Genomic DNA, 27,357 nt, shown 5'->3' on the forward strand with positions numbered 1-27,357 from the left:
TTAGGGCCTAAACGCTCCCCTGACCTATCATTTTATGTGCCTAACGACCCCGGCTTAACCTAAAATTTTACCCCGCCTCTCCTAACTCAATTTTGGCCATACCATTCAGAAACCATTCAAAAAAAATAACAATCTATGCTCTATATTTCATGTGTTCCCGTTTCGAGCTCGACGACAAATCTTTGTTTTGATTGTGTGCTTGTTTGTGTGCGCTGTAGACCACGGAGTGAACGAAGGAGAACCCGTCAACGAGCCGTGCTGTGAGCAGGAGAACGAGGACCAATTCCACGACCCCGAGCCCGAAGGACGAGACTTCCCCGAAGGCTTTGAAGACGGCAAGTTCAATCCCATCCTTTGATGCATGTTTCTGTCCTAGTTTTTATAAAACACAACCCAATGGCCCGTTTTATAAAATTGCATATGTTTTGCTTGCATGAAAAACACGGTTGGATAGCCACCCCTTGATTTGTGATGACCATTCCTTGACCACCTAGATTAATGCCTGCTTTTGCTTGGACGTTAATCGACATTAGAATGCTTAGGACTTTACTCGTAATATGATTTATTTGATAAAGAAAATGTGTGCGTGTGGGAAGGGATAAAATGTGGATTTCCAAAAGATGAGTATGGGCGAGATGGACGGCATTTCTGTGTGATTTGCCGATTGGTGGGCCTATGCCTGTGTGGCAGGGCAAAGAAGGGAGATATCCATCTTGTCGTGTCTAAGGACCGAGTTGGTGTGTCATCTCACCTAACTCCACTTTCGTGCAAACCACTCGACCGTTGTATGGGCAACGGCGTAGCATAAATCCCACTAGTTGGTGTGATAGCCATCAGGAGAGCTGAGAGCAACGGGTAACTAAGGAAAAGGGATAAGCCTCGAGTGACTTATGCCCGGTTATACCTAAGTGAACGGTCAATGACCCCTTGGTGCATCCCGTGATGGCTAGTCAGGCTTAGCTATGGTGGGTAATGGCTATGTTGGGATCTACACCGACACGACGGTGTTCGAGTTGTGGTATCCTACTTGTGGGTAAAGTTGCACACCTCTGCAGAGTTAAGAATCTATTCGAATAGTCCGTGCCCACGGTATTGGGCGAGTTACGGTGTGGTCACATAACTAGTGTTTCTTTGGGATGGGCTGGTGTGAGTTGTTTTGGAATTGGATCCGGTAGTTGTGCCGTGTGCTACGACGGACGGGGAGTCCGGTAGCAGTTTTAAAACCTGAACTTTGTGTTACTGCAAAAACTGATTTCTAAAAGGTTTTTCGTAAAATAAACCCCTGCATAAAATGTCGTTTTTCTGCAAATTAAACCGTAACCTTATCCTTGATTTACCTATGCATATTATTCTGTTATAACCCCCCTCCGTGGGTGTGGTTGGACTTGCTGAGTACGTTTGTACTCACCCCACTCTTACTTTTTACAGAAGAAGACCCGGACTTCGTACCAGACGACGCCGAGTAGGGTTATCGTTCTACACCCAACCTTGCCTGTGGAACCGGCCCTGTCGAGATGCCTCCGCTGTCGCAGTACTCTGAGCTCGTAGTAGACCCTATGTGGTTCGCGGTCTGGTGTTATGTCGTAGCCTGGTTAATTATTATTATCATCTGTATCGAGTGCCCTCCAAGGTTTATACGGTTTTGAACCATCTGATGTAATAAATGTGGCATTAGCCTCCTGGGACTAGTGCTTTGTATTACATTTAAGTTCTCTCGTATGAGGGGACGCTTCAGTCTGAGTGACACGTGGAGGTCCCGGAGCCACCAGGGGAGGTCCGTGCCTCCGGCCGCTGGTGGTGAGCATCTCTTCTCGGGGGACACGTGGCGACACCGGACCCTTTCCCGAGCAGGGGTGGGTCCGGAGCCGTTGGTCTGGTGAGGTGAAGTCCGGACAGCAGGGTCCGGCTGCTAAGCTCATTTGCACGTAGTTGCGGATAACTACACGGCTGTCTTTCTACAGTAAGCCTACCGACACTCCCTCATTGTCGCTTGCTCGCTGCGCCCGCCCGCTTGCTTCGCCCTCGCTTCGCTTCAAATGGCAGCGGCGGTGCGGGCTGAGCGGCCGCGAGCTTGACCCGGGGCGCGCGTGGGCACGCACCCAGTCCCGGCCATGTCGGCGCCTGCCGCGAAGGGGGCTGTGGCGGGCTTCCGCGGGGAGCAGAGCTTCGCGCGCGCAGCCTCCTCTGCCTTCGGGGCCGCTGAGTTCGCCTCCGGATTCGATGGACCCCAGCTCCCGCCGCTGCGGCTGCGGGTCTCGTGCGGCGGCGGCGCGATCGCCAGCCCGTGCTCCAGCTCCTCCTCCGATACCTTCGTCAGCATGCGCTCCACGCCCTCAGGTACCGCATGCTTGCGACAGTGAATCCCCCCCCCCCCCCCCCCCCCAATGTGACACTGCCCCCAATCTCCATCGCACGTGTGATCGGATGACGGATGCTGCTTGCTCTAAGTTTGTTTACTTCTGATCCTAATTCTGGTCGGTTTTGCTGAGTTTGCTGCTCCCCGTGTGGGTCAGAAACACTGAACCCGTGTGGGCTATGGTCGCCGCCGCGCGCTCCGTCCGAGGCGTCCGAGTTCGGCACGGCGCGCGAGTACGACACCACCGATCCCTTCTTCGGTGACAACTGGCTCTACGACAACCACCTCTTCCACGGCAAGCCGGAGAGCGAAGGCAGCGAAGGGGAGGACAAGTTCATTGTTGGTCCTGACGTCAGCTTGCAGCGGAGTGAGATGCAGGAGCTTAGTGATGTCTGCGGCAACAGGCACGTACACAGAGACCGCATTGCGGATTCCGATGGGGGTGCAGAGGTGAACCCGTGCTTGTCACCGCCCTGTGCCTGCTGCTACGCGGAAAAGAAGAATGATGAGGAGTTGGTGAGAGATTCTTGCTCTGCTGTTTATGGGAGGTATCAGATCATGGACGACCATACGGAACTGCTTGATGAGTGTGTGGCAGAAGCATTCCGGTTCAGGCTGAATGCAGTTGATGATGCTTGCGATTGCTTAGTGGATTTCAAGAAAGCAGAGGGCGATGGGTTGGATCTTAGTGCTCTGGAGAAGGAGCTTCAGATGCTTACTCCGTACTTGGCTGATGCAGATGCTCTTGAGAGTAAGTTGTTCTGACCTCTTGCCTTTTGTTAAGTTTCATTTCTTGCATTTCGCAAAAATACTATTCAAGCAAATTTAGAAGGAACTCACTTCATGACTTTGTAATTGGATCACCTTTTCTCTTAAGAATTGGATTTTTCACTAATTCCTGGCTGCCATTCTGCTTCATGCAAATCAAAATTTGTTTGGCATCAAGGGTTCATGATGGTGCATTGAATTTAGAATCACTCCTCAAATTCCACACCAGTGGATATGATCGCAACAAAGCTAGCTTGAATGTAGTTCTACATGTCATGATGTACTTTTGCTTCTTATTCCAGATTTGCATGCCTTTGTAACTGTGAAATTCATCGTTCATTTATCCAACCCCAAGGATTTTTTTTGCTTGACAAATGATTTTATTTTAACTGTAATTATCTTTTGCAGATACTGGGCTTGAACATGACTTCAGAGGCAATGAAAAACTAGATGTTCGCATGGTAACAAATGAGGAAATTGCTGATGCCGAAGAATTTCTAAAAGATAGCTACAGCATACATCCTTTTCCTGAGAGCAGTGACCCTTTAGATGTTTATGGGGTGGAAGATTTCGTGACAGCAGATACAAATGTTCAAAACTCTACTATTCCCAAAATCCAGGAAGATCCAAAAGTTGATCCTGCACTCTCTAAGTTTCATCAGGAGTATGAGGTATATGACTTGAAAATTTTCCACCGGAAGAACAGGTTCACCATCAAATACCTTTCTTATTTTCTTCTGCGGCCAAATAGTTATAGGGTTATTGTATGCTCATGCTATAGGTGTCCACTGCAGGACTGGCTTTGAGGAAAACAAAGAATTCCCTATTGTCACGGATTCAGTTATAGCCGGAAGATATCGTGTCACTGAGTATCTTGGTTCTGCTGCATTCAGCAAGGTTGTACGTGCACACGATCTTCAAACTGGAGTTGATGTATGTCTTAAAATAATAAAAAATGATAAGGATTTCTTTGACCAGAGCTTGGATGAGATAAAGCTCCTTAAGTTTGTCAATAAGTATGACCCAGATGATGAACATCACATACTTCGTCTCTATGATTACTTCTACTTTCAGGTGTGATGCACAAATTCAGTGAACTAAGCCTTTTGCTATGTTTTACATTGAATTCATCGTGCAGTCATATTGCTTTTAAGGTGGATTCATTCAGAATCAGAAGATTCATTAATAATGCAAGTTCTTTTCCTGTTTGTGACGTATTCTTCAATATTTTCCCTTTTTGATGTTACCAAAACTCATTTTTTAACTTGCAAAATGCTGATGGTAATACAATTCGACAGGAGCATCTCTTCATTGTCACTGAATTACTACGCGCAAATCTGTATGAGTTTCAGAAATATAACCAGGAGTCTGGTGATGAGGTATACTTTTCATTGCCCAGAATACAGGTATGTGTAAATGTTTTGTGATCAAATAATTCCACACAACTGTCATATGGATCAGTTAATAATTCTATGAACTCCGATCGTTAAAATTCAAGTAATCAGAAAAGGCATTTATAGCTAACCATGTAATACCCTACTCCCTCCATTCCAAAATGTGAGTGGTTTTAGTTTTATCAAAAGTCAAACTTCTCTAACTTTGACCAAGTTTATAGAAAAAAACATATGAACATCTACAATATCAAATAAATGTACTACCAAAGCATACTTTATGGTGGATTTAGTGAAACTGATCTGATGTTGTAGATGTTGGTTTCTTTTTCTATAAACTTGGTTAAAGCTAGAGAAGTTTGACTTAGGGCAAAACTAAAATCTACATTTTGTAACAGAGGGAGTACTTCTGTAGAACAAAGTTTTTTCTGGTCTTTGTTGACCAACTATATCTGAATATGTTTTTAAATTGTTGGAATAGATATTCTAAGCATTATTAAATATTTTTTAGTTGGAAACAAAAAGGGTCGACTAAAATATGGCCTTTTGTCTTGCTTTCAGGCTATAGCTCGACAATGCTTGGAGGCTTTGGTGTACTTGCATCATTTAAACATTGTTCACTGTGACCTGAAACCAGAGAATATCCTTCTGAAGAGCTACAGCAAATGTGAAATCAAGGTTATTGATCTTGGAAGCAGCTGCTTCATGTCAGACAACTTAAACTTGTACATTCAATCACGTTCTTACCGATCTCCTGAGGTCATCCTGGGTTTGCCATATGATCAAAAAATAGACATTTGGTCTCTTGGCTGCATCTTGGCTGAACTATACACTGGTGAAGTAAGTTTTCATCTTGACTTCCTATTCTGTATTTTGTTTGGTGTTATATTGAACTCTCAAACAGGTTGAAATATTGTATGCAGTGAAAGGAAATTCAAATGATTCTTAAAAATTTAGTTGACATAACAAATAAGGTTGTGTTAACAGTTAAATCGTTACTTGTCTTTTAAGCTTATCTTGCTTCTTGCAACTGTCAGCATTTTTTAAGCGATGGCAGTAGGAGAAGCCCCTACTGTGGTAAATAGCTGTCAGCACTCAGCACAACCTAATTTGTCATTGTGTTGGCATTTAGTGGTAAATAACTTTTGTCATTGTGTTATGTTAATGGCATATGTGCTTAACATGTTGTTAGAACCTTAGTGGCATTGCATTAAGAAGAAATAGTCGCCATTTAAGTTGAAAAAAAAAGACTCTAACCTGGGGTTCCAAAAGTGTATGATTAAACATCTGAAAAATACTTGCAGTTTAAAAATGCATATAATGGGGAATCATTATCTTGATAACATATCTATTCAAATAGTAGGAGAGACCATGTTCTCCTGATTTTTGAAAGAAATCATATCTGATTGCAACTCTTTCAACATGTTACAGGTGCTCTTTCCTAATGAATCAGTACCAATCATTCTTGCTCGTATGATCGGGACAATTGGTCCAATTGACATGGAAATGCTTGCGTTGGGACAGGAGACACAGAAGTACTTCACAGATGAGTATGACCTTTTCCATAAAAATGAGGTAATTAGTGGGTTATATGCAAAGTTTAAATGTGCAATATAGTTCAAAACAAATCTTTGATGTTGTACATGTCATTTTTTTTTTTGCAATATGACCTGAAAATCCTAGACTTTGTTTAGTATTAAGGACCTCTGTCCCACATGCGTGGCATGGTAAATACCAGCAGCCGTACATTTAGTTTGTCATAGAGGCTTGTTTATGCTGCAGCACCTTTTCTAAATTTTCTTTTGCCATATACAAAACCTAGAGTAGTGTAGAAGTAAAAGCTGATAGCTCAAATACCTGTGCCTGAGAAAACTACTAACGTTGTTCCAAGTAACATTACCAACAGCCATGAGAGTGGTCTTCTCAATTCTGCTCCATCGCTAATAATCTAGTCTGCAAGCACAGGTTCAATGGTTAAAACATAATCAAATAGGTTGCTGTTTCCTTCGATCTGGGTCCCTTACTCTCTTGTCAGTATGTATTAGTATCCTGGTTAGTTGTACACCATCCCTGCGCATGTTTTTGAGGTGCAGAAGAACCCAACAGTTTAACCCTACACTTATCCTAAAAGGCAACATATGTTTACTGTCACTATGAAGATCTTTGGCATAAGAAGTTTAGTTGTTTGTTCTTTGCACAATTTTCATTCAGCAGAGTACTTATTTTTCTTATTCCATTTCCTGTTAAAAATCAGGAGACAGGTCAGTTGGAATATTTGATCCCAGAGAAATCATCTTTGCGGCGCCACTTGCAATGCACCGACAAGAAGTTTGTTGATTTTCTGTCGTACCTGCTGCAAATAAATCCCAGAAAAAGACCAACAGCCATTGAAGCATTGCAACACCGATGGCTTTCAGTAGTATATACCTGAGCTTGCCAATCAAGCTCTTTCCTCACAAATAGGGACAGTGTCTGAAGTCACTCCTTTTTCCTCACGAGTAGGATCAGTTTCTGAAGTTAATTGGCTCGTGAAACAACACGCTTCCTTTTGGAGCAGGATTTGGCTTTCTGGGATTTTTTTTCCAGGTCAATCCTTGGCAATGAAATACTGTTTTGCAACGTGAATTGATCTTGGATACACGCTAGTTCGTGCATGTAAATATGAGAAAAGTACCTGTTGTATATGTACAGTTGCCATGTACTACGATGTAACTGATCCAACTATAGCTAATTAAATTGTTATGTTTCTGTATTTCTTGAAATTCCTATGACATTACTCTGATGTAATTTATGTGTTCTTGAGTTAAGCGAATTTTGTAGTTCTTGACCTATGATTTATTTAATCCAATTCAGGAAATAATCAACCAAACTCTTGTGTTTAAGTTTCAAATGTCGATGTTCCCCATTCGTTTGGTGACAAATTGCTAAGATGTAATAAAGATAAGAGGCCTGCCATGAAAGATGCCAAACCGTGCAAAAACAGATATTCTCCCCTCACATATCTATATGCTTGTACAGCATTGGTGTATTCCTTGTTTTAAGACCTTAAAAGACCATCTAGAACTTTAATGCCTCAGGTCCGTGGAACTATTTGTTAGATCATCGAACTGCCACTGACAAAAACAGAAAGAAGTGTTATACAAGAATAAACTAAGAATCACATCACCAATAAATGACTATAATTATGCTAAATTACAATTCAATTTTATCTATTTCCCTCCCCTTGAACACAATTACTCCACATTGAACAGATTCTTCATGCATCTATACAGATTGTACAAGCATTCTCACAAGTTGCTTGGCTGTCTTGAGCCTTCCAATAATCCAATATGTGGCTCACAATTCCTAAACTGCCTGTTCAGTTTGTGGGATTCCTTGTCCTTGGAACCACTCTGGCATGTGAAACGTTTCATACAATGCAGGCCTAACATCTTTTTGCAGAGAAAGGTGCTTGAGAAGCGGGAATATTGTTCCCATAAGCTAAAATTTCAGGACATGTTAATAGATCAGTAACATTAGAACTTCTAAATGTAGAGCCAAATATTATTGATTTAGTTAGTCAGTATACCTGATCATCAACAGGTTGTCCAGCTGAAAATGTAATACAAGGTATTCCATTCAATGGCTGCAATAAGAAACTGTATGGATTGTTATCAACAAGGACAATTCTCTGGAAATCTTTGGACAAACAAGAAAGATCTTTGACATGCTCTCTGTATTCCCTGAAATTGTAAACATACAGAAGCAGAAGACTGAACCAGTTCAGTTAATGCATCAAAGGACTAAAACTCACTGAAAAAGTACTTTGTCCAATCAGACTGGTACAAAAGCCAAGAGTACACAAGCAAACTACCATCAGCATGAAAGGACAGATAATGGAAGCATCATTAAAGCCAGATTAGTGGTTCACATGAAGTGGTTATAAACAAGAACATAACTACATAAGGTAGTGAAGTCAGCAGCAAACCAAAAGAAAAAGATGAATCTCCATGAGCATGAACAGAGTGCTGTCAAGCTGTTGCAGAATCACTTGTGAATTGTAAATTTCTACTTGAAACTTACCCTCCAATTGAATGCAGTTGAGGCCACATTTTACTATTTTATGAGTAAGAAACCTCAAAAACAGAACAGCCCATCACTAATAGCTTATGGAAATGGCAATGATAACTTACGTAGTAACAGTAGATGGACGATAGAGACGGTGAATGAATCTGTTGTGTGCATCTATCCTGTCAACAAGAGGCTTTGCATAGCCTGGGTAAAAGCACAGATCCATGGCGTGAGGTGGAATCAACTTGCTCTTGTTGTCAAAAGATACAAATAGTTGAGAAGATCAAACCTTCCAAAGCAGGTGTAAAGAGAACAAGGTCAGCAAATTCACTAGTTCGCTGCAAAAACTCATGCAAACCAGGACGCTCAAAGACAGTTACACGATTTACCCTCTGCCTTCCTTCAGCATCCTGTAAACCATGAAGCATAACTTCCTGTAAATCCCTTCTAAGAATTATACTGAAAAAGCAATAGATAAAGAGAAGACTTAAAGGCACAAATGACACCGCATTATACTTGCCTTTACAGGCGATGTGCATTCCATGTCAAAGCAATGCAATCCTGCTTCAACAGCATGGGTGCGCAGAGTCGCAGGAAGGCTAGATGATCATAAGCACAAACTAGAGTTTCATCCAAGTCAAGCACCACCTGAAAATTATGTGGGTATCATAGGAAATTCATTCAAGCAGTCTTGACGATGATAACTAATTAACTATAACAGGCGAACAGCTAACGAACTATCCAAAATTATAGCCTAGAATCATGTTAGTGCTAACCAGTTAGTCTGGAGCCTTTCGAAACAAATCGTAACACACACCAAATCTCGAAATTGAACTTGCTGAAGAGCTGTGTAAGTAATGATCACACCTTTTCAGTTTTTACCATTCAAGTTCAACTCGGTAGTGCCCTGCGCCCACGAGTCCAGCTACAGAACCATATCCATTTAACACGCAGTTCTATACTACGAATAACCTCATAATTCCAACTGATCCTTGACCTCTCCCCAAACTACCAAAGTCAACATCATTTCGCGTGACTAGCAGGCCGAAGCATGGAGGATTGGAGGTCCCGTACCGTGAGCCGCCTGAGCGGCGGAGGCGAGGTGTCAGCGGGGGCCTCGGAGGGGAGCTGCACGAAGGCCACCTCAGGCGACGGTTGCGCCTGGGCGGCGTCTGGGAGGAGCGGGTGGCGGAGGCCGACGAAGGAGAGCAGCTGCGCCCAGGAGGAGGGCGTGCCGCGTACTATCCGGAGCAGGATCTGGAAGAGCAGGCCGAGCCACCCCGACACCGCCTGCCAAACCGCCGCCCTCGCATGGCCCCGCTGCTGAACCGGCGCCACCTCCGTCGCCGCCGACATCTTTCTGGAGGCGGGGCGGAGACTAGCCGGGAGGACAGAACGGGGAGGAAGCAAATAGGGAAAATTGGATACTTATAGCAACTCCAACAGATTGATCTTCTCCTTTCTCCTTTCCATTTTTTCTCAATATAGAGGATTGATGTTAAAAAAACATACTCCAGTAGATTGATTTTCCATCTCCCTTTCCCTTTTATTTTTTCTCAATCCCCAATAATTTCTCTCCAATCCCCAATAGAAAGGGGAGACATCACATCTCCCTTTTCATATAGAAAGAGGGAAAATCAATTTGCTGGAGTACTTCTTCCATATATGTTGAAATTGAGAAAGGAGATTTCCCTATATGGTGAGAAAGAGGAAAGGAAAAGATCAATTTGTTGGAGTTGCTCTTACCATTGAAAAGATGCAACGTTATACTGTACTCCGTATTTCCTTGTGTGGGGCCGCTTCCCTAGTCGGAAACGGAACGGTGAAATCTGTGACAGCCGAGTTTGTCGTTTTACACGGCTGAAAATTTCAACAAAAAATGACACCGTTATAAAAAAAATAGCCATTTATCGTATACGATAGTAATATAAGTAAGTTGATATATTCATAAAGAAAGAATTAACACAGGAATAGTTCGATCTGAAAAAAACGTTGCGAATTAACACGACGTTTTTACAGTTGATGATCTCATATATATTTCTCTTCCAAGGATTAACAACTCCATTATATAGGTATAATAATGCCACCAACGGTCTCATCTAAACGATGGACACCTTTAGACAATGAGCAGATCTCTCAGAAGGATTGGACCTCCATTACAAAATAATATTGTCACCAACAAGTTAAGTTTATCGTCTATTAGGATGAGTGGTTGCCCTTTATGGTTCAGAAGGATGTCTACTCTGAACGAGAGTGTACGTATAACCATATGGATAGGATTAGGCTACAAGGCGACGATTCGCGCGGAGAGTGTACGTATAACCATATGGATAGGATCAGTCTACAGCGCGACGATTCGCCTGAAGCAAAGCGTGCGACCCCCCACCTTCCCCCTGCTTTGCTTCCTGCCCTATGTGCAGCTAACTTGCCTAGATTTTCCTTTACGTAAACTTTCTTTGTAACAAATATTTTATCTCCTTGGTACTGTCTCCATTTTGAATACTGATTGTACCAATTGCATTCTACTCGAAGAGATGAACAAAACTAGATCTCACTTTCGTATATTTTGAAAATATTTTATACCGGTAGCAAGTTACTATTTATTATAGACGTAAGTTGCTATAGAAACGGAAGATTTTGTACATATAAGTTGCTACACATATAAGATAAAAGTTAGTACAAATTTTTTTTATTGTCATAAAAATAAAATTGCTACACATATAAGATATAACTTACTATAAACAAAAATATATCATACACTCGTACACATGAGTTGACACAAGAACTAAAGTTGCTATACACATAAATTGTCATCACAGTATACACATAAATTACAACCACAGTAAACCGATATACACATAAGTTGCATTCGAAAAAGAGCAAGTCATCACATAAGTTGTTCCTAGTGCAAAACATCGTCAAAACATATGCAAGTGGGGTCTAGTTTTGTTCGTCTAGCTGCGTATAACATATTGGCGCAATCAGTTTTCAAAATGGAGGTAATATAAAGTAGATAAAATATTTTGTGAATTTGGTGATCCTACCCTTACTTTGAAGGCCAATGGTGATTTTGCCCTCGTTTTTTTAACTTTGCGTTTTTATCCTCATTTTTCTCAAACGAACCCTTCGTCTACCCCTATTATGTAACACCGTTGGTACTGGTTAAAATAAACTGCAAAAAAAAGACAGGCGGCCGAAAGGACAAAAGTGCTCCTGCGGCTCCTCTCTCGTCGTCATCCCCTCTCTCCGTCCTCTCATCCCGCTTCGCGCATGGGGCGTCACAGGCTCTGCTCCTCCTGGCGACCGGCGGTGGTGCTCCCGCGCAGCAACCCCTCTCTCGTCGCCCTCTCCACCTCCCCCATCGTCCTCACCCCCAGGACAACCACCATGGAAGAAAGGACAAAGGCGGCTGAAGGTTGAAGGAGAATCCCACATATCAGTTGCCTTTCCCCTTCCTTGCGCGCTCGTAGGGCAGCTGGGGCTCCATTGCCGCCGCCGCCTGGAGCTCCGTCGCCGCTGCGATTCGTCGCCTGCGGTGAGCCGTGGCTCGATTCCTCGTGTGGGGAGCTTCTCCTCCCCCTCGGCCGATTCCGCCCCTTAACTGGCCTCCTTCCTTGCTGTGCAGGAGCCCCGGCGAGCCCCTCCCGCCGGCGCCGCCTGCCTTCGCCGCGCGTGCCATCCGCCGCCGTTCCTCGCCGTCCGCCACCGTGGTGAGCTTCACCTCGCCCTGGAACACGTCGTGCACGCGCCTCCCGCCCTGCTCTGTCCTCGCCTGGCCGCGCCGCCGTTCGCCGCGCCGTCGCCGCCGCGTCGCGCGCGCGGGGCCGCGCCGTGGGCGCGTCCTCGCCCTGGGTCAAGGCGCCGGCCTGCCTTGACACGGCTTGGGCCGTGCTGACCCCTTGGGCCCACATGTCCGTGAAGGTAGAGAGAGGGAAGCAGCTGGGGTAGACTTGTTCTTTTGCATAAAAGTTAACACCGTTAGTTGTACTTAACAGATGGGGGTAGACTCTCCCTTCATGTTGAAAAAGTGAGGGTAAAAATGTAAAGTTAAAAAAATAAGGGTAACATCACCATTGGAGCTAAAAACGAGGGTAGAAACACCAAAACCCCAAATATTTCTTAAGCTAACTTCATATCAGAAAAGGTATAGGATTGCTGAGCCGTGGGTGGCTAGCTCAATGCAGAGCAAAGTATAGGATGATCTGCACGTAGGGTTGCAAGCCGGGAATGCGAGATAGGCCGGAGGCAGGGCTGCGCGTCGCGCACTAGCGCGTCAGCACGATCGGTCATGGGTTAGTTTTTTTTCTTTTTTATGACGTGTCTAGACACATATTTTATTAAGAAGAAAACTTAAAATGTAATAAATAATGCAAATAATATTTTTTTGATAATGACTTTATTATAGTTTATTATCTCGACCACATGCACAACGCCACATGCAGGCAATTTTAGAACTTTAAAAGTTGTAGTTCTTAAACCATTCATCAACTTTAAATTTCAATTGCATAATTATATCTCTTTCGTAGAGACCTTCAAAACAAGACCCCACTTGTATATGTTTCGACAACATTTTTCAAAGACACAAAATGAATTAGTTAACTTGCTCAATCAATCTGCTAAAGTTGCCTATTATTGACCATGTGATAACCATTGACCTATCCAACAAAATTATTTACCTTTATCCACTAATAACACCAAGCAATAATCTTTACAACATGAAACACCAATATCGTTTTAATTGATAACTCAGGGCATGCGATGCAACATTATGTAAACACATAACTAATTTTGGCAAATATCATAGGCAAATTAGAATACACTAAAAAGTATCAAAAGTTTTATATCATCAAAATATGAAGAAAGATTTTATTGAAACAAACACAACGGTAAAGGGTGGATCCAGCATGGGGTTATTGGGGGATTAAGCTTCTCTTGCCCCAGGAACTCCATTGGAGGCAAAGAGGAAGGAGGAGGAGAGGAGAGGGGAAAATAAAAGGAAAAGATGAAGAAAGGGTTGAGATGCAGGGAGAAGGAGGAAGCCAACCCTAGACTCCAAAGCTGGCTTCGCCACTGACAACGGTGTAATCCGATTTTAATTTCGATGCTCTTTTGAAACTATAATCTTTTTTATTTTAGAATTATGGGCATGCATATGCTTTGCGTTATCATCTTGTTTCTTTCTCCCCTTCCTTCACATGCATGCATAACAGAGTGGCCGCGCGATTGATCTAATTTAAGTCGTGTCCATATTTTTAGAATCCCATTAGCTCTAGTTAATTTATAGTTAATACTTCGAAAAAGATCATGTACTCTTGCAAGACAAGAAAGTAAATATGTGAACCATGTGAAGAACGGGGCACAACCACTACTACAGAACAGGCTTTTGTTCCAGGCCATTTGTCCCGGCTGCCTTTGGGCCCGGGACAAAAGGTGACTTTTGTCCCGGGTCCAACGGCTAGCCGGGCCAGCAGTGGGGGGGGGGGACAGAGGTCTTTTGTCCCGGTTGGAGGCACCAACCGGGACAAAAGGACCCCTTTTGTCCCGGTCGGTAACACCAACCCGGACTAAAAGGTGACCCTTTTGTCCCGGTTGGTGTTACCAACCCAGACAAAAGGCCCCTCCACGTGATAGTTCAAAAGGAAGTTATTCTTTACTGAGTCACATGTACTACTTAGGTGAGTTGGCAAGGAAGCCATGCGCCAGGCAATAGGTCTTGGGTTCGAATCCCTCAGGGCGCAAACAAATTTTAGCGTGAGGGACATTTTTTCCCCGGTTCTACCACCCGGGACAAAAGCCTCCAGAGCTTTTGTCCCGGCAGCCGAATCCTAGTTCCAAAACCGGGACAAATGGCCCTTTGGAACCGGGACAAATGGCCCGATCTGTAGTGGTGAACAACTCTCGATTCCAAGGGCACCCGTGGTGCTCGTTGTCGCTAATGCACAGCTCGCGGGTGCGGGCACGTAACCACTCACCGTCGTGCCAACTGTGACTGGCGTTGGTCCAGGAGACACGCTGCCGCTCACGTGGGATCCCAGTCTGTAACACCCTAATTTAAATTTCAGCATTTAATAATAAATTTATTTGGCTTTATTTAAATTTCTAAGGTTTATTGTGTTTAGTATGGCATTTAATTCAATTTTGTTCCTTAATGATTAAAATTTATCATAGGTTTAATTCTTGTGTTGCATTCATGCTGATGCATCGTTTTCATTGTTTGATTTCATAGGGGTTTGAATTCAAATTTTCTTTTGAATTCAAATAGTTGAGCTTGAGTGAGAAATAGAATAGAAATAGAAATAGAAAAGGAAAAACAAACCCACAACCAAACCGGACCCAAACTCAACACAAACCCAGCCCAAACCACCCCAGCTTTCAGCCCAGCCAGCCTGGCCCGGTCCAGCACCCTTTGCCGCGGCCCACTCCTCTCCATCACTTGCGCCCGGCCCGTTTCACCCCCTCCTCCGCTCGGCCCTCTCCCGCACCCGCCTCACACCGGCCCAGCATGCCCGCTCCCTCTGCGCGCGGCCCAGCGCGCACTCGCGCAGCAGCCCGCTCGCACGCCACGCGCGTCACCCGTCCCTTCCGTCTCGCTGACGCCTCGGCCCACCTGCCAGCGCTGGGCCCACCCGTCAGCCGCAGCCCGCGTCGCCCGCACGCGTTCCCCGCCCCCGTCTCGCTGCGCCCCCGGGCCCGCCTGACAGATCCGTCTCCCCCGCGCAGCGCAACTCCCGGCCGGGAATCTCGCCGTGATTCCCCGCCCGGGCGCGCACGCCAAGGGCGCTCCGCCGCCCTATAAATACCGCCCACGGACCCCCCCTGCACCCATCCACCCCACGCGCCGCCCCGCAAACCCTAGCTCCGCCCACCTCGCCTTGCCCCGCCGCACAGAGCCCCTGCGCCGCCGCGGACTCGCCGCTCCGCCGTGCCACCACCCCGGCCAACCTTGCAGGAGCTTCGCCAGGGCACCAGGAGCAGCACTGCGGCCATCCAACCCCAACCTCGACCTTTGACTGCGCCGGATTCTCCCCGGATTCCGCCGCCGCAGGTGACTCCGATCCGAGCAATTGCTTGCCGTTGGTGCCGCTCCGCTCACGCTGACCATCCCACCGGCTTCGCAGGATCACGACGCGTCGACCCGCACCGCTCAGGCGCCCGGAGGCCCCTTCCTCGACCTCGGCCACGAGCTACGCCCCGCCTTCGCCGCCGGTTCACGACGACGACCTCCCTGCGCCGCAACTCCGGCCACTACGACCCCACGGTGAGCACCGCCCGGGCCCCTTGACCCCTGTGCGCTAGATCCCGTAGGCCCTGGCGCGCTCTAGGCGCCCAGGCACCGAGTTCCGGCGAACTCGGTGACCGCCGAGCCGCCTCCGCCGTCGAAACCGCCGCTCCGGCCCTCCCCGCGCCCAGCAGAAGCCTTGGGTGGATCACGCATGTCTCGGTGATCATCCCAGGCCAAACCCCACCTCGAACCAACCCCTGAAGCCTCGAAATCGCTGAACTCCGGCGAGTTTTGCCGAGCGCCGCCGCGGGAAACGTCGCCGGCGTTGCCCCGCACCGCCGCCCGCGCCTCATCCATCCAGAGCCGCCCGATCTTCGTTGGACGCCCGTGATTAGATCCCAAACCGATCAGATCTGGACCATCAGATCCGGATCCAACGGCTGAGATCCAACCGTACCCCTTCGGCCTATCACATTTGCTAAAGAGCCCTCGCCTTTCTTGGAAATGAACCCGCAGTCCCTCCCTTTTCAAAAATATTTGCAGTTTGGCCCAGAATTTGGCAAACAGCCCCCTGAGCTTTTTAAATATTGAACCCGCCGTCCACCCTTGGCGTTTTTGCACGCTAGACCCTGGAACTAATGTATAATTACATTTCAGCCCTCGGTTTTAGCAGAAAAGCCCCTAAAACTTCAGTTTTCTTACAAATAAGCCCCTAGGACTTGTTTTTAGCCTAGAAAATGCGTTTTCGCTCCGTTTTTAGCGTTCTTTATATCCACGCGATCGTTGTAACGCGTAGAATAGTTTTAGCTTAGTTTTTCTTGCTGTTTTTATGTATTGATGTACTGTTCTTTAGCTTTTTGTTAGAGTTTGCTTGTATGCTTATTGTTGTGCATTGTTTTGGCCATGTGTTCGTGAGTAGACGCTGATCCAGTTGAGGAGCCCCAGTACCAGTACCCGGAGCACCCGTCTTCTGACCACTTTGAGCAGCAGCAGGAGCAGTACGAGGAAGGCAAGTATAACATGAACAACCTATCACTTTTAATTACAATTTCATACTGCATTTTAATACTGTATGCCTATAAGGACTTTCCTAGCCACTTTATATCCTTTATATATATCCTTGGGTTGCATTATGGTTAGTTGTGCTAGGTTGCTGCGCTATAACACACTCTGGTCCTTTTTAATTAATTTGATTAATGGTTTACTTGAACTTAATTCTGAGTGTGGCACTCTGTGTGGCTTGAGTGGCTCACGTCTCGTTAAAAGTTGTTTTTATAGAAACATGGTTTAGGGGGCCAGCACGGTGCTTAGTGCTTGGTTGGCCACTCTCCATAAGGACCGGTTCATAGAGCGACAACCTGGGACAACAGCGCTACCACAAGGCTAGAATGGGATAGACTTGGCGTAATAATTAGATCTTTTTGGTTTGGAGTAACTTACCTGCGGGGCAAGAGTAGTAAGCTTCAATGGTCCCTGCTCCTCCGGCTTGGTCTGTGCTTAGATTGCGCTCCTGTGCTTGTACCCCCGGAGGTGGGCCCCATCGTCGCCGACCTAACTCTCGCGGTTACGCCTTACCAACGAGATTCTTTTTAAAGGCCTCGTAGTGAGTCGCTAGTCATCTCACCTAAGGAAGTGTGATGAACCCCTGGCGTAGCTCACGACTTGTGGGTAAAGATGTGCAACCTCTGCAGAGTGTAAAACTGTTATACTAGCCGTGCTCACGGTTATGAGCGGCCCAGATCCTCCTTTTGATTAGTGAAGTTATCTCCTTCCGACGGGGGAGGTGCTTCTCGGGGTTACCTTGGTGGCTTGGTTTTGGTTTGGTTTCTCAGTAGTTACATGATTAAACTTGACTAATTACTATGTAACTGGGTTAATGGTAATTCATCAACTCGTAGTAAATAGCTTTAATAAAATTTTGCCAACACTTAAAAGCTAATGCAGTTGAGTCAGCCAGCCTAGAGCCTCATAGTTCGTGTTATACTTGTTGAGTACAAGTTGTGTACTCACCCTTGCCTCTTCTCTACTTTTTCCTCTTGGCTACGCTACTGCTGCTCAGTTCCTGCCGACACGAGGGAGTTCGTCCAGCGCTACCAGGACTACGAGGACTTCTAGGTGCTTCGTCTCCCAGTCGACGTCCCTGTGGCGCCCTGCTTCAGCTTCGGAGAGCTTTTTCGTATTTTGTACTTCGCTTCCGCTGTATCAGACTTTTATGTCATTATTGTAATAAATAACATTCGTATTCGCTTTATTATATCTTTTTACGTGATATGTGCTATGATATACTGTTCATTCTGTTGTATATACGTGTGACTTGATCCTGGCACGTATATGATTGCTCGGTTTATGTTCTTTTGTAAACCGGGTGTAACACAGACCCTCAGGTTCATTGTTTTCTCGGTCCAGGATGGTGCTCGCCATCGAGCTGAGCTTTGCGCGGGTCCACGAGAGCTCCAGGGATGCCCCCGCCTCGTCCTCTGGGCGGGGACGCTTTGGAGCGTGCGCACCGGCCGCAGACCACTCCTCCGGCTCCCTAACGGTCAGGGCGGTTTGCGCCGACCGTGTATCAGCACCGAGCAAGTCCACCCGAGGAAGACCCTCCATATGCTCCCACCTCTCGGGGGTGGTTAGATCGCACAAGGGCTTCGCTCTCACAGGTGGATCAATCATGTCCTGTTTGTCAATCTCGATCTCCTCCAAGTAGCTCTCGAGCCGCTGGGTGCTAAAGTTGCCCTCCACTATGCATAACTGATCCATGTGTATGAGCGGTGAGCCTAGTTGGTGCGCAAAACCGAGAAGAGACAAACAAATAGGAGCTTACCACCGGGAAATGTTCGTGCAGTGTCATTATCACCGTAGTAGCAGTAAGGCAGGCGGGGGCGCTTCCTCAACGGAGAGATACGGCGCCGCACGGTGTCGCGGGTGACCATAGCCCCAGTAAAGCCGATGGCCTTCAGGGACAGGATGCGGCCCTTTAAGTTGTTGACGAGGTCGGTGTTTGTGGCAGCTTTTGTCCAGGTGCCGTCGGACAGCGGCACAACTGTCGGGACGTCATACTCATCGAGGTCGTTCCTGGTGTGGGCTACGTAGAGCCACTGCTCCCTCCACTGTCTCTAGTTGTTGCACATCTTGAGCCTAATGTACTAGGTGGAGTCGTGGAGCCGGAGGTAGCATCTCCCTATGGTGGCACTACCTCCTGCCTCACGGAGAAAGTAGAGAGAGCGGGAGAGCTCGAGACAAGGAGAGACACCGAGAAATTGCTAACACAGATAAACAAATGTGGATAGATGAAAAATTGAATTTGGTGTGAGATAAAGTAGGCAAATGTGATAGTAGTAGAGAAAGGAAAGAAGGAACTCGGAGTAGGGAGGTATGGCTCGTGACTTGAGAAATCCCATGAACGTGTGGCAAAAGTCATCTCTATCCTTCGGATGGCGGCCGCCGGGCTCCATCCGCAGGTAATGGTCACCGACGGACGGCACCAACAACCGAGCATCCTTCATGTTGACCTTGGAAACTAGGAGATCTGCCAAGGGGTTGACGATGACGGAGGTGGAAGAAGACGAGGAGCACGAGAGAGGACGAGAGGGTTGACGGCGGAGGTGGAAGAAGACGAGGAGCAGGAGAGAGGGCGAGTGTCGCAAGGAGAAAAGCGCAAGGAAGGAAGTAGAAGAGCAGTAGTGGAAGGAGAAGAGGAGCAGTAGTGGAAGGAAAAGAGCAGTAGTCTCCACGCCACAGGGCTGTCTTTATCCAATCCTGTGAAGTGAGGGATTGTTGACGTTTGCTAGAGACCAATTTCAAGCATCAATTTGATCAGAAAATCTTGAGAGTTTAAATATTTTACATTCATATTTATCCAAAATAATGGCTAAACCCACTATGCTCTTAGAAAATATACAATGTTGGAAATAGAGCTAAAATATAGGTTGTAAGCAACTTATGATCTAAGGAGAAAATTGTCGTCCAATCAGAGCGCAGAAATCAGGCTCACATGGAGTAAACGGCCCACATTCAGTATCAAACCAACATAACTAAAGACCAGGCACGTGGAACAGGGGTAAGGAGACACATGATAGGCCACCGGAGGAAGCTTGAGGTGGTGGGGCCTAGTAGGCCATCGGCCGACTAGCCCACTGTGCCACCGACCTTCTCCCTTCTGGGGGAAGCTTCCTCCCTCCTTCCTTAAGGCGGTTTGTGGTGCCCGAGCTGCTGCAACTCGGCTGAAGACACCCCCTTGCACCCTCTATAAATATGAGAGGGGGGGGGTAAGAATAGAGACACACATCCAAGTTCAAGCTCAAGCTCATTCCTCTCTTGTATAGTTCTAGGCTAGTGGAGTTTAGGCAAAGTAGTCGTCGGGTCCCCGGGTGTACTTCGAAGAATAGGTATGAGTTCGATACTAGATCTCTTTTGTACTGCTCGGTCATTTGTAATAGACTTATCTTATAGTTACTTATATTTGCATGATCTATGTCCTGCGGTGTCAGATACAGATTTCATGATTAGACAGACAACCTTAGTTTACTTGTACCTGCTTTGGTATTCGTATGTTTGCTCTAGTATGATGTCTGTCCATCCGAAGGGTGGAGACTCCACGTGGGATATTAGCGTATCGCTTATTAATGTAGGTATGGTGTCTGGGTTAAATAAGTGCTGCTGGATGTCGACCTTTCCCACGGTTTGTAGAGGTAGCCTGCAGGTGGTGATAGCTCTGTTTTGTGCCATCGTAACCCTCCACATTCGGTTAGGGGGGTAGGAGGTTCATAAAATGTTGTGATGGCCAGATAGTCATATCTGCCTACTATTTGCACAGTTCTCCGTATGTGCTAGAATAATTAAAGTTGGTTAACCATGTGCAAAGTATAGAAAGCTTAGTAAAACTGTATAATTAATGTAAGTACATTAGGGACCTGATCTGCTAACTTCTGCCTAGCTCCCTGCCTCTGTTATCTTACCTGAGCTGAGTTCACTTGTGTGTCACACTACCTCTTATCCAGTATTTATCTTAACCCTGTTTATGCAATTGAATATTTCATTGAGGTTAGTTTACTTGCCTACCTACACAATTTAGTCGCCGCCTTCCATGTGCAAATATAAATGACACACCGAAATACACTCTGGGTAAAATGCTACACCATTATTTGCGTCCGCTTGGGAAATGATTCATGGTTCATGATAGCTTTATTTTCATTAATTGCTCTATGAAATTTCAAGACATTTATGGAGTTGTTACCGGGATCAAACTGAGTAACCATGTATCTAAAATTGACGTTATAAAATACCAATAAGGAGCAGAGCCCACTCGGATTCGCTTAGGTTAGGCATAGAGACTTGTGTTTTACTAGTAATTGTGCTCGTACTAACGCTATGGTACATTTAAGACATACAAAACACAACACATGATCCATAGTCCAGAACGATAAATATATATTTTACACAAAGTACATGTAATATTGAGTTATTATATTGATTACACAACCACAGAGAAAAATCAAATTTTAAATTTTAAAACCAATTTTTTTCATAATTTTAAAATTTTCTCAACATTATTTTCTTGACAAGAAATTTAGCATATAAAAAATAAATTAGTCTTTCTAAATTAAATAAAACGGTTCTATGTATGTTACATTCATGCCGTTGAATTGGTTTTTGGTTGCTTGTGTGTTTAAGTTTGCAAACAAAAATACCAAGATATCAACCGAAATAGGACTATTAAAAAGAGAATAATTTAATGTTTCAAATAGAACTATCAAAAGAGAATGGAGGGAGTATTTGTCAACAAGCATCTCTGGTGCAGCATCCACAGAAGTTGCACACCATCAAATGGTACACATATGTCATTAACCATAAAATGATTTAGATACAAATGTACATGTAAAGTATACACAAAAAGGCTTAGTTTTACACTAAAACTGGGTACAAGCAATGATCTATGAGGTGCATTATATCTCCTTCAAATATCATATGCCTTCCTCTTGGCCTTTTCTGAAGTTTAATTTTCCATTTGTTTTTTCTGAAGTTTAATTTTCCATTTGGTGCACCATGCTTTTAATTTGAGCAGCATATATTCAGACTACATATATTCCCACAATATAGTTGTCTTGAACCCACCCATCAGCAAAGACAGCTTCTAACACTGTTATGGCAGCTAGTTTGACATTCAAATAGAGAAAAGGTCAAACACCAAGATCTACTGACTTCTTGGCAATCTTTGAAAAAGGTCAAGCAGCTTAGCAAAGAGAATAAATAGCAAGGACAAAAGGGGGAACAAATACCTAGCATCATTTAATCAGTTTTTGAAACAAACTACTTCTCTGGACATGATCACAAAAAATATATATGCATTACCAGGACTCAATTGCATCAATCAGATCCAATCATCTTGCCGCACAGCTGCTCCATGAGTCCAAACTATAAAGAAAGCATTTATATTTATATAAGCAGCAATGTAAACTGTCAAAGAAACACATGTATTCAAAATTGGAAGGTAGAATATAACCAAAGACAACTCTGAACTTATCATGCATGTGCAAAGGTTTGGAGTCTAAATTCTTCCAATTTTGGAATTATTAATATTACCATGCAATTATTATTGCTGCCATTTAATGTATTTAGCAAATATATCATTAAAGAATGTTTTTGCTATTTGTACAGCTAATTGTCATCAGATGAGACTCTAGATGGACACGCAAATGATGACAGCAAAAAAATCCTTTAAAAAATCAGGAGAGCTTCTACAAGTGTGCATTTTGTTCTTTTGCAGCAACCTTATCTTTTACCTGGTTAACCAGCAAAACTATCCTATTTCATAAGTTAAAAGCCAAGAGAATGTCCTGCTTAATTTCATAAAGTCAAGAATCAGAGGGTATCAAATGAAACGAGTTAAACTAACAAGAGAATATCCTGATCAACAAATTTCAAGAAAAGAAACTCAGAATGACAATATTTCAAAATATTAATAAGCACTATGCGGCCAGAGCAAACAAATCCTACAATTGTAGGCATAATTCCAAGGCAAGCCATAGCAGTGAAGTTTAAGGTCACGAATGGAGTCCAAGGCAAGCTAGCTTCTTACAAACAAACAAATCTCATCACAGACATGACCATGGCTGGAGCACCCTGCTGAAAAGATCTCATCACAGACATGACCATGGCTGGAGCACCCTGCTGAAAAGATGTGAGTAAAGTAGTACCAAGCATTAAGGGAAACTGAATTGCATGCCTTATGCAACATGGATACAATGCTTTTTTTTAAATGCCTAACTCAATTATGAGTACATAAGCCTTAGCTACTTCAAATGCCTAAGAAAATTTAACCGGTTCTATGCTCTAAGTAGGTACCACATGTTATCATCGAAACTGAATACAAATTAAATTGATTCTTTTGCCAACCGGCCTATCAGTGAATAAATGCTGATGAATGTAAAACAAGGTATCATCAATTACCAGGGAATAAGCATGAAACGATAAACTCAATGCAACCTCATTTGCTGCTTTTACATCGAGAGCCGCGGCACCCAAACCAAATCAGATCGGGAAACACCCGGACCTTGTGCTGGAGCACGGAGAAATGGCGTCGGCGGTGAACCCATCATGGCGCTTCTTCCAAGGCACTCCTCACACTTGGCACAGTGCCCCAGTCCACCGCGCCGGCGCTCGGTTCATCCACGACATCAGAAACGGTCGCACCCGCGAACGAACCGTAGCTCGGTTGGCTGGGTCCGCTCGGTGGAGCGCCCGCCGTCCGCGTTCGAGCGCCGCTCGACGCGGATTTCGCACCCGGGAACAGGAACAGTAGGTTCCCTAAATATTCTCAGATGAGCCTCTCAACGCGTGGAGCCACAAAGGGACTGCGATGCGCCCATCGCCGGAGCCTCGATGACTCTAGTGATCTCTCCAAGGACACGTCTTGATATCTATGTATAGTTGTAGGTCTGGTTGTATACTTGTGGTGTGTGTGAGGTGTGTGTGTGTGTGGTGTAGGTGTGCGTCTGTATACGAATAGATGCTACAGCTGTATCCAGATGAGAGGCTTAAAAAACGGTCGCACCCGTCCCCGCGCTCGGGCGGGCACGTCCTCGCCTCGTTACAGTCGCACCTGTTCCCGCGCTCAGGCGGGCACGTCCCCGCCTAGTTACGGTCGCACTCGTCCCCGCGCTCAGGCGGGCACGTCGTTGGACATCCTGACCAATCCACAAGGCAAGGAGCGACCCACACGGCGGCGGCATTCTCCGGCAACGTTCCCGACGGCGGTCATCTCAGGTGTTCTCCAGGCCGTGTGCGCTTGTGGAGACAGAGGCGGCAGCGGGCATTGGGGCAGACGGCGGCGTGCCCGCGAAGGGCCTTGACTTGGCCGGCTGTGCGAGAGGGATGTTGGTGAAAAATACCCTCTGGAGTGAAGAGGTATCACAACAGCCCGATTCAACAAGGGCGAAGCCTCGCTGGAGAATTGACAACCAGAGTAACAACACAAAAATTAAAGCACGAGCAATAACTCTCTGTATTCAATGTCCCATCACATACAGTTACACGGGTATTTATAGCCGGCAGCCCAACTACCCGCCAGCATAAATTCTCCGTAATGCCCCCTAACAGCTATATTCCGGGAATATTCCATGGGTATCAAGGTAACATTACACCAAAAGCACTGGTAGTGGATTACAGTTGGACTAGCAAGTGGGCCTCTCAACGGGCCTCTGCCCCTCGCCCTTCGGGCTGAGCCCCCTCAGACCCTGATGCCCGTCATTGTGCTCCTTCGTTCGCGGGTCTTCGCCAGCGAGCCCTTGCCATCCAGTCTTCGTCCGACTTGCCCCGCGAAGAATCCTGCCGAAGGTCCTTCGTTGTGTTGTGCGACCAGATGACCTTCGGCATTTCATCCACCCATTTGCCCTTCGACTGTTCTGTGGTATTTTTCTTGATGCCAGAGAAGATGATGCCGTTGGCCCTTTCAACGGCTCCACTGGATTGTGGGTGGTACACCGAAGTGAAGCACAGCTTGGTTCCCAACTGAGAACAGAACTCTCTGAAAGTGGTGCAATCGAACTACTTGCCGTTGTTGACGGTGACCTCCTTCGGGACGCCGAAGCGGCATATGATATTCTGCCAGAAAAACTTCTGTAACGCTGCGGCTGTAATGTCTCAGAGCGCCTTAGATTCGATCCATTTCGAGAAGTATTCCACTGCCACTGCTGCATACTTGTAATTGCCCGGAGTGGTAGGCAGGGGACCAACGATGTCGATGCCCCATCGAGTGAGGGGACACACCGGAGGTATGAGGTGGACTTCGTCCGGGGGGAAACTTGCTATAATGGGCATGCTTTTGGCAATTGGAGCATGTGCGAATAACCTCGTGGGCATCTGCCACCGCCGAAGGCCAGTAAAAACCTTCACAGAAAGCTTTTCCCACCAGGGCCCTTGTGCCGATGTGCAAAGAGCACATGCCTGCGTGGATCTCTTGTAACAGCTGCCTGCCTTCGGCTTGCGAGGTGAATTTCAACAGTGGTGCATAGACACCCCCTCGATACAAGGCTTCGTGATGATTGAGTAGTTGCATGCCCGGAGGGACATTTGTTTTTCCTTCTTCTCATCCTCCGGGACGAAGTGCCCCCGAAGGTAGGCCATTATGGTGGCTCTCCAGTCTTTTCTAGAGATGGCATTGACAAACTTCGCCGGCTCGCCCGCACAATTGACTGAGCCGTGCTTGAGTGTTTCAAAGAACACGTCTAGAGGTAATGGGTCGTTTTCTGCTGCAGCCTTCGCTAAGACATCTGCCTAAAGACATCTGCTTGCTTATTTCACAGACTGGGGAAGCTTCATACGCTGAAACCAAAAATATTTTTTCCATGCTTCTTACCACTGCAAGATACTTCGCCAACTCAGGCTTGAGCGCTTGGTAGGTTTTGCCGTTATCATTCGTGATGAGCTCTGAGTCGGATCTGATGGACAGCCTCCTCGCTCTAAGTGCTCGTGCCTTGTGAAGACCTAGAAGCAAGCATTCGTACTCGGCCACGTTGTTTGTGCATCCTGCGAAGTCGAGCCTGGCTGCGTACTTGAGTTGGGTGCCCGAAGTCGCCATGACAACTGCCAAGGCTCCGGAGCCATTCTTGCAATGTGCTCCGTCACATTCCAACTGTCATATGGCTTCAATCATTGGAGGATCATGCGAAGGTGCTGCTAGTGTCCAATCGGCGACAAAATCTGCAAGGACCTGGGACTTGATGGCACTCCATGGGACGAAGTTGATGGTGTGTGATGCCAATTGTGTTGCCCATTTTCCAATTCTTCCGGAGGCCTCCCTATTCTCAAACATGTCCCGAAGAGGATATGAAGTTGGGACTTTGATCTTGAAGCTTTGGAAATAATGGCGAAGCTTCCGGGCCGCCATTACCATTGTGTATGCCAACTTTTCCATCTCTGAGTACAACAACTTCGACCCGCTCAGGGCTTCGGATACAAAGTAGATTGGGAATTGCTTTAACGTTCCTTCAGCCATACTCTTTTGCACCAGTGCTGCGCTCACCGCGGAGTTCGAAGTCGCGATGTATAGCAACAACTCTGCCCCCGGCGAAGGGCTTGTCAAGACTGCGAGGTTCTCTATATATTTCTTGAGGTCTTCGAAAGCCCTGTCTTGCTCTGGCCCCCCAACTAAAATTTTCGGAGCCTTTGAGTACCTTGAAGAAAGGGAGCGACTTCTCTACTGACCATGAGATAAATCTGTTCAGCGAAGCCAATTGGCCTGTCAACTTCTGGACCCCCTTCTTCATTGTTGGTGGCTGCATTCTTCTTATGGTTTCGATTTTTACGGGGTTAGCCTCGATGCCCCTTTCTGTGATCATGCATCCTAGTAGTTTGCCACGCCTTACGCCTCCGGGTTCAGTTTGAGTCCGTGTTTGCGAAGGTTGGCGAAGGTCTCGCAGAGGTTTGAGGTGTGATCCTCGCGCTTCTTACTTCACACGACGATGTCGTCGACGTATGTTGAAATGTTCCTGTCCAGCTGACTCCCAAGCACTGCCCCAATTGTTCTGTTAAAGGTGCATCCGGCGTTGCGAAGCCCCTCTGGCATTCTGATGTAACAATATGTGCCGAAGGAAGTTGTGAAGCTGGTCTTCTCTTTGTTAGACTTCTTCATGAAGATCTGGTGGTAGCCCGAAAAGCAATCCAGCATGCTCAACATCTTCGAACCCGTTGATGCGTCCACCAGGGTATCAATGCGAGGCAGGGGGTATTCATCCTTTTGGCAGAACTTGTTGAGGGTCGTGAAGTCGATGCACATCCTCCAACTGCCATTCTTCTTCGGGACCATGACTATGTTGGCTAGCCACTCAGGGTATTGCACTTCGCGAATGATGCCCGCATCGAGCAATTTCTGGACTTCGCCTTGAGCTACCTCCTTTCGGTCCTCAGACATTGTCCGAAGGCACTGCTTTCATGGCTTGACCTTTGGGTCCACTCTTAGAGAGTGCTCCATGACTTCTCTGCTGACTCCTCGCAGTTCTGAAGATGACCATGCGGAGACATCCTGATTATTCCTCAAGAATTGGATTAATATGATCTCTTCAGCTTCTTCGAGC

General features: G+C 46.0%; 1 protein-coding gene and 1 pseudogene across 4 annotated transcripts; one reads left to right on the forward strand and one right to left on the reverse strand.

Moving 5' to 3' along the window:
• The first annotated feature begins 1,973 nt into the window (after positions 1–1,973).
• Positions 1,974–7,334, forward strand: LOC120665202 (dual specificity tyrosine-phosphorylation-regulated kinase mbk-1-like). 4 transcript variants are annotated; one of them, XM_039944675.1, is made up of 9 exons: positions 1,978–2,337; positions 2,514–3,107; positions 3,533–3,830; positions 3,919–4,021; positions 4,103–4,198; positions 4,423–4,530; positions 5,077–5,355; positions 5,947–6,090; positions 6,770–7,334. In XM_039944675.1, exons 1-9 carry the CDS (start codon positions 2,112–2,114, stop codon positions 6,944–6,946), a joined length of 2,025 nt encoding a protein of 674 aa, XP_039800609.1. In that variant the 5' UTR covers positions 1,978–2,111; the 3' UTR covers positions 6,947–7,334. The 4 variants fall into 4 exon arrangements, with proteins under 4 accessions (XP_039800611.1, XP_039800608.1, XP_039800609.1 ...); XM_039944677.1 differs by having other exon boundaries at positions 1,974–2,337; positions 3,919–4,198; positions 5,947–6,065; positions 6,770–7,283; XM_039944674.1 differs by having other exon boundaries at positions 1,977–2,337; positions 3,919–4,198.
• A 153-nt stretch (positions 7,335–7,487) lies between these two features.
• On the reverse strand, positions 7,488–9,980 carry LOC120665204 (annotated as a pseudogene).
• Between the last annotated feature and the right edge of the window lie 17,377 nt (positions 9,981–27,357).

This window comes from Panicum virgatum, chromosome 3N (assembly GCF_016808335.1).
Source record: "Panicum virgatum strain AP13 chromosome 3N, P.virgatum_v5, whole genome shotgun sequence".
NCBI classification, from domain to species: domain Eukaryota; kingdom Viridiplantae; phylum Streptophyta; class Magnoliopsida; order Poales; family Poaceae; genus Panicum; species Panicum virgatum.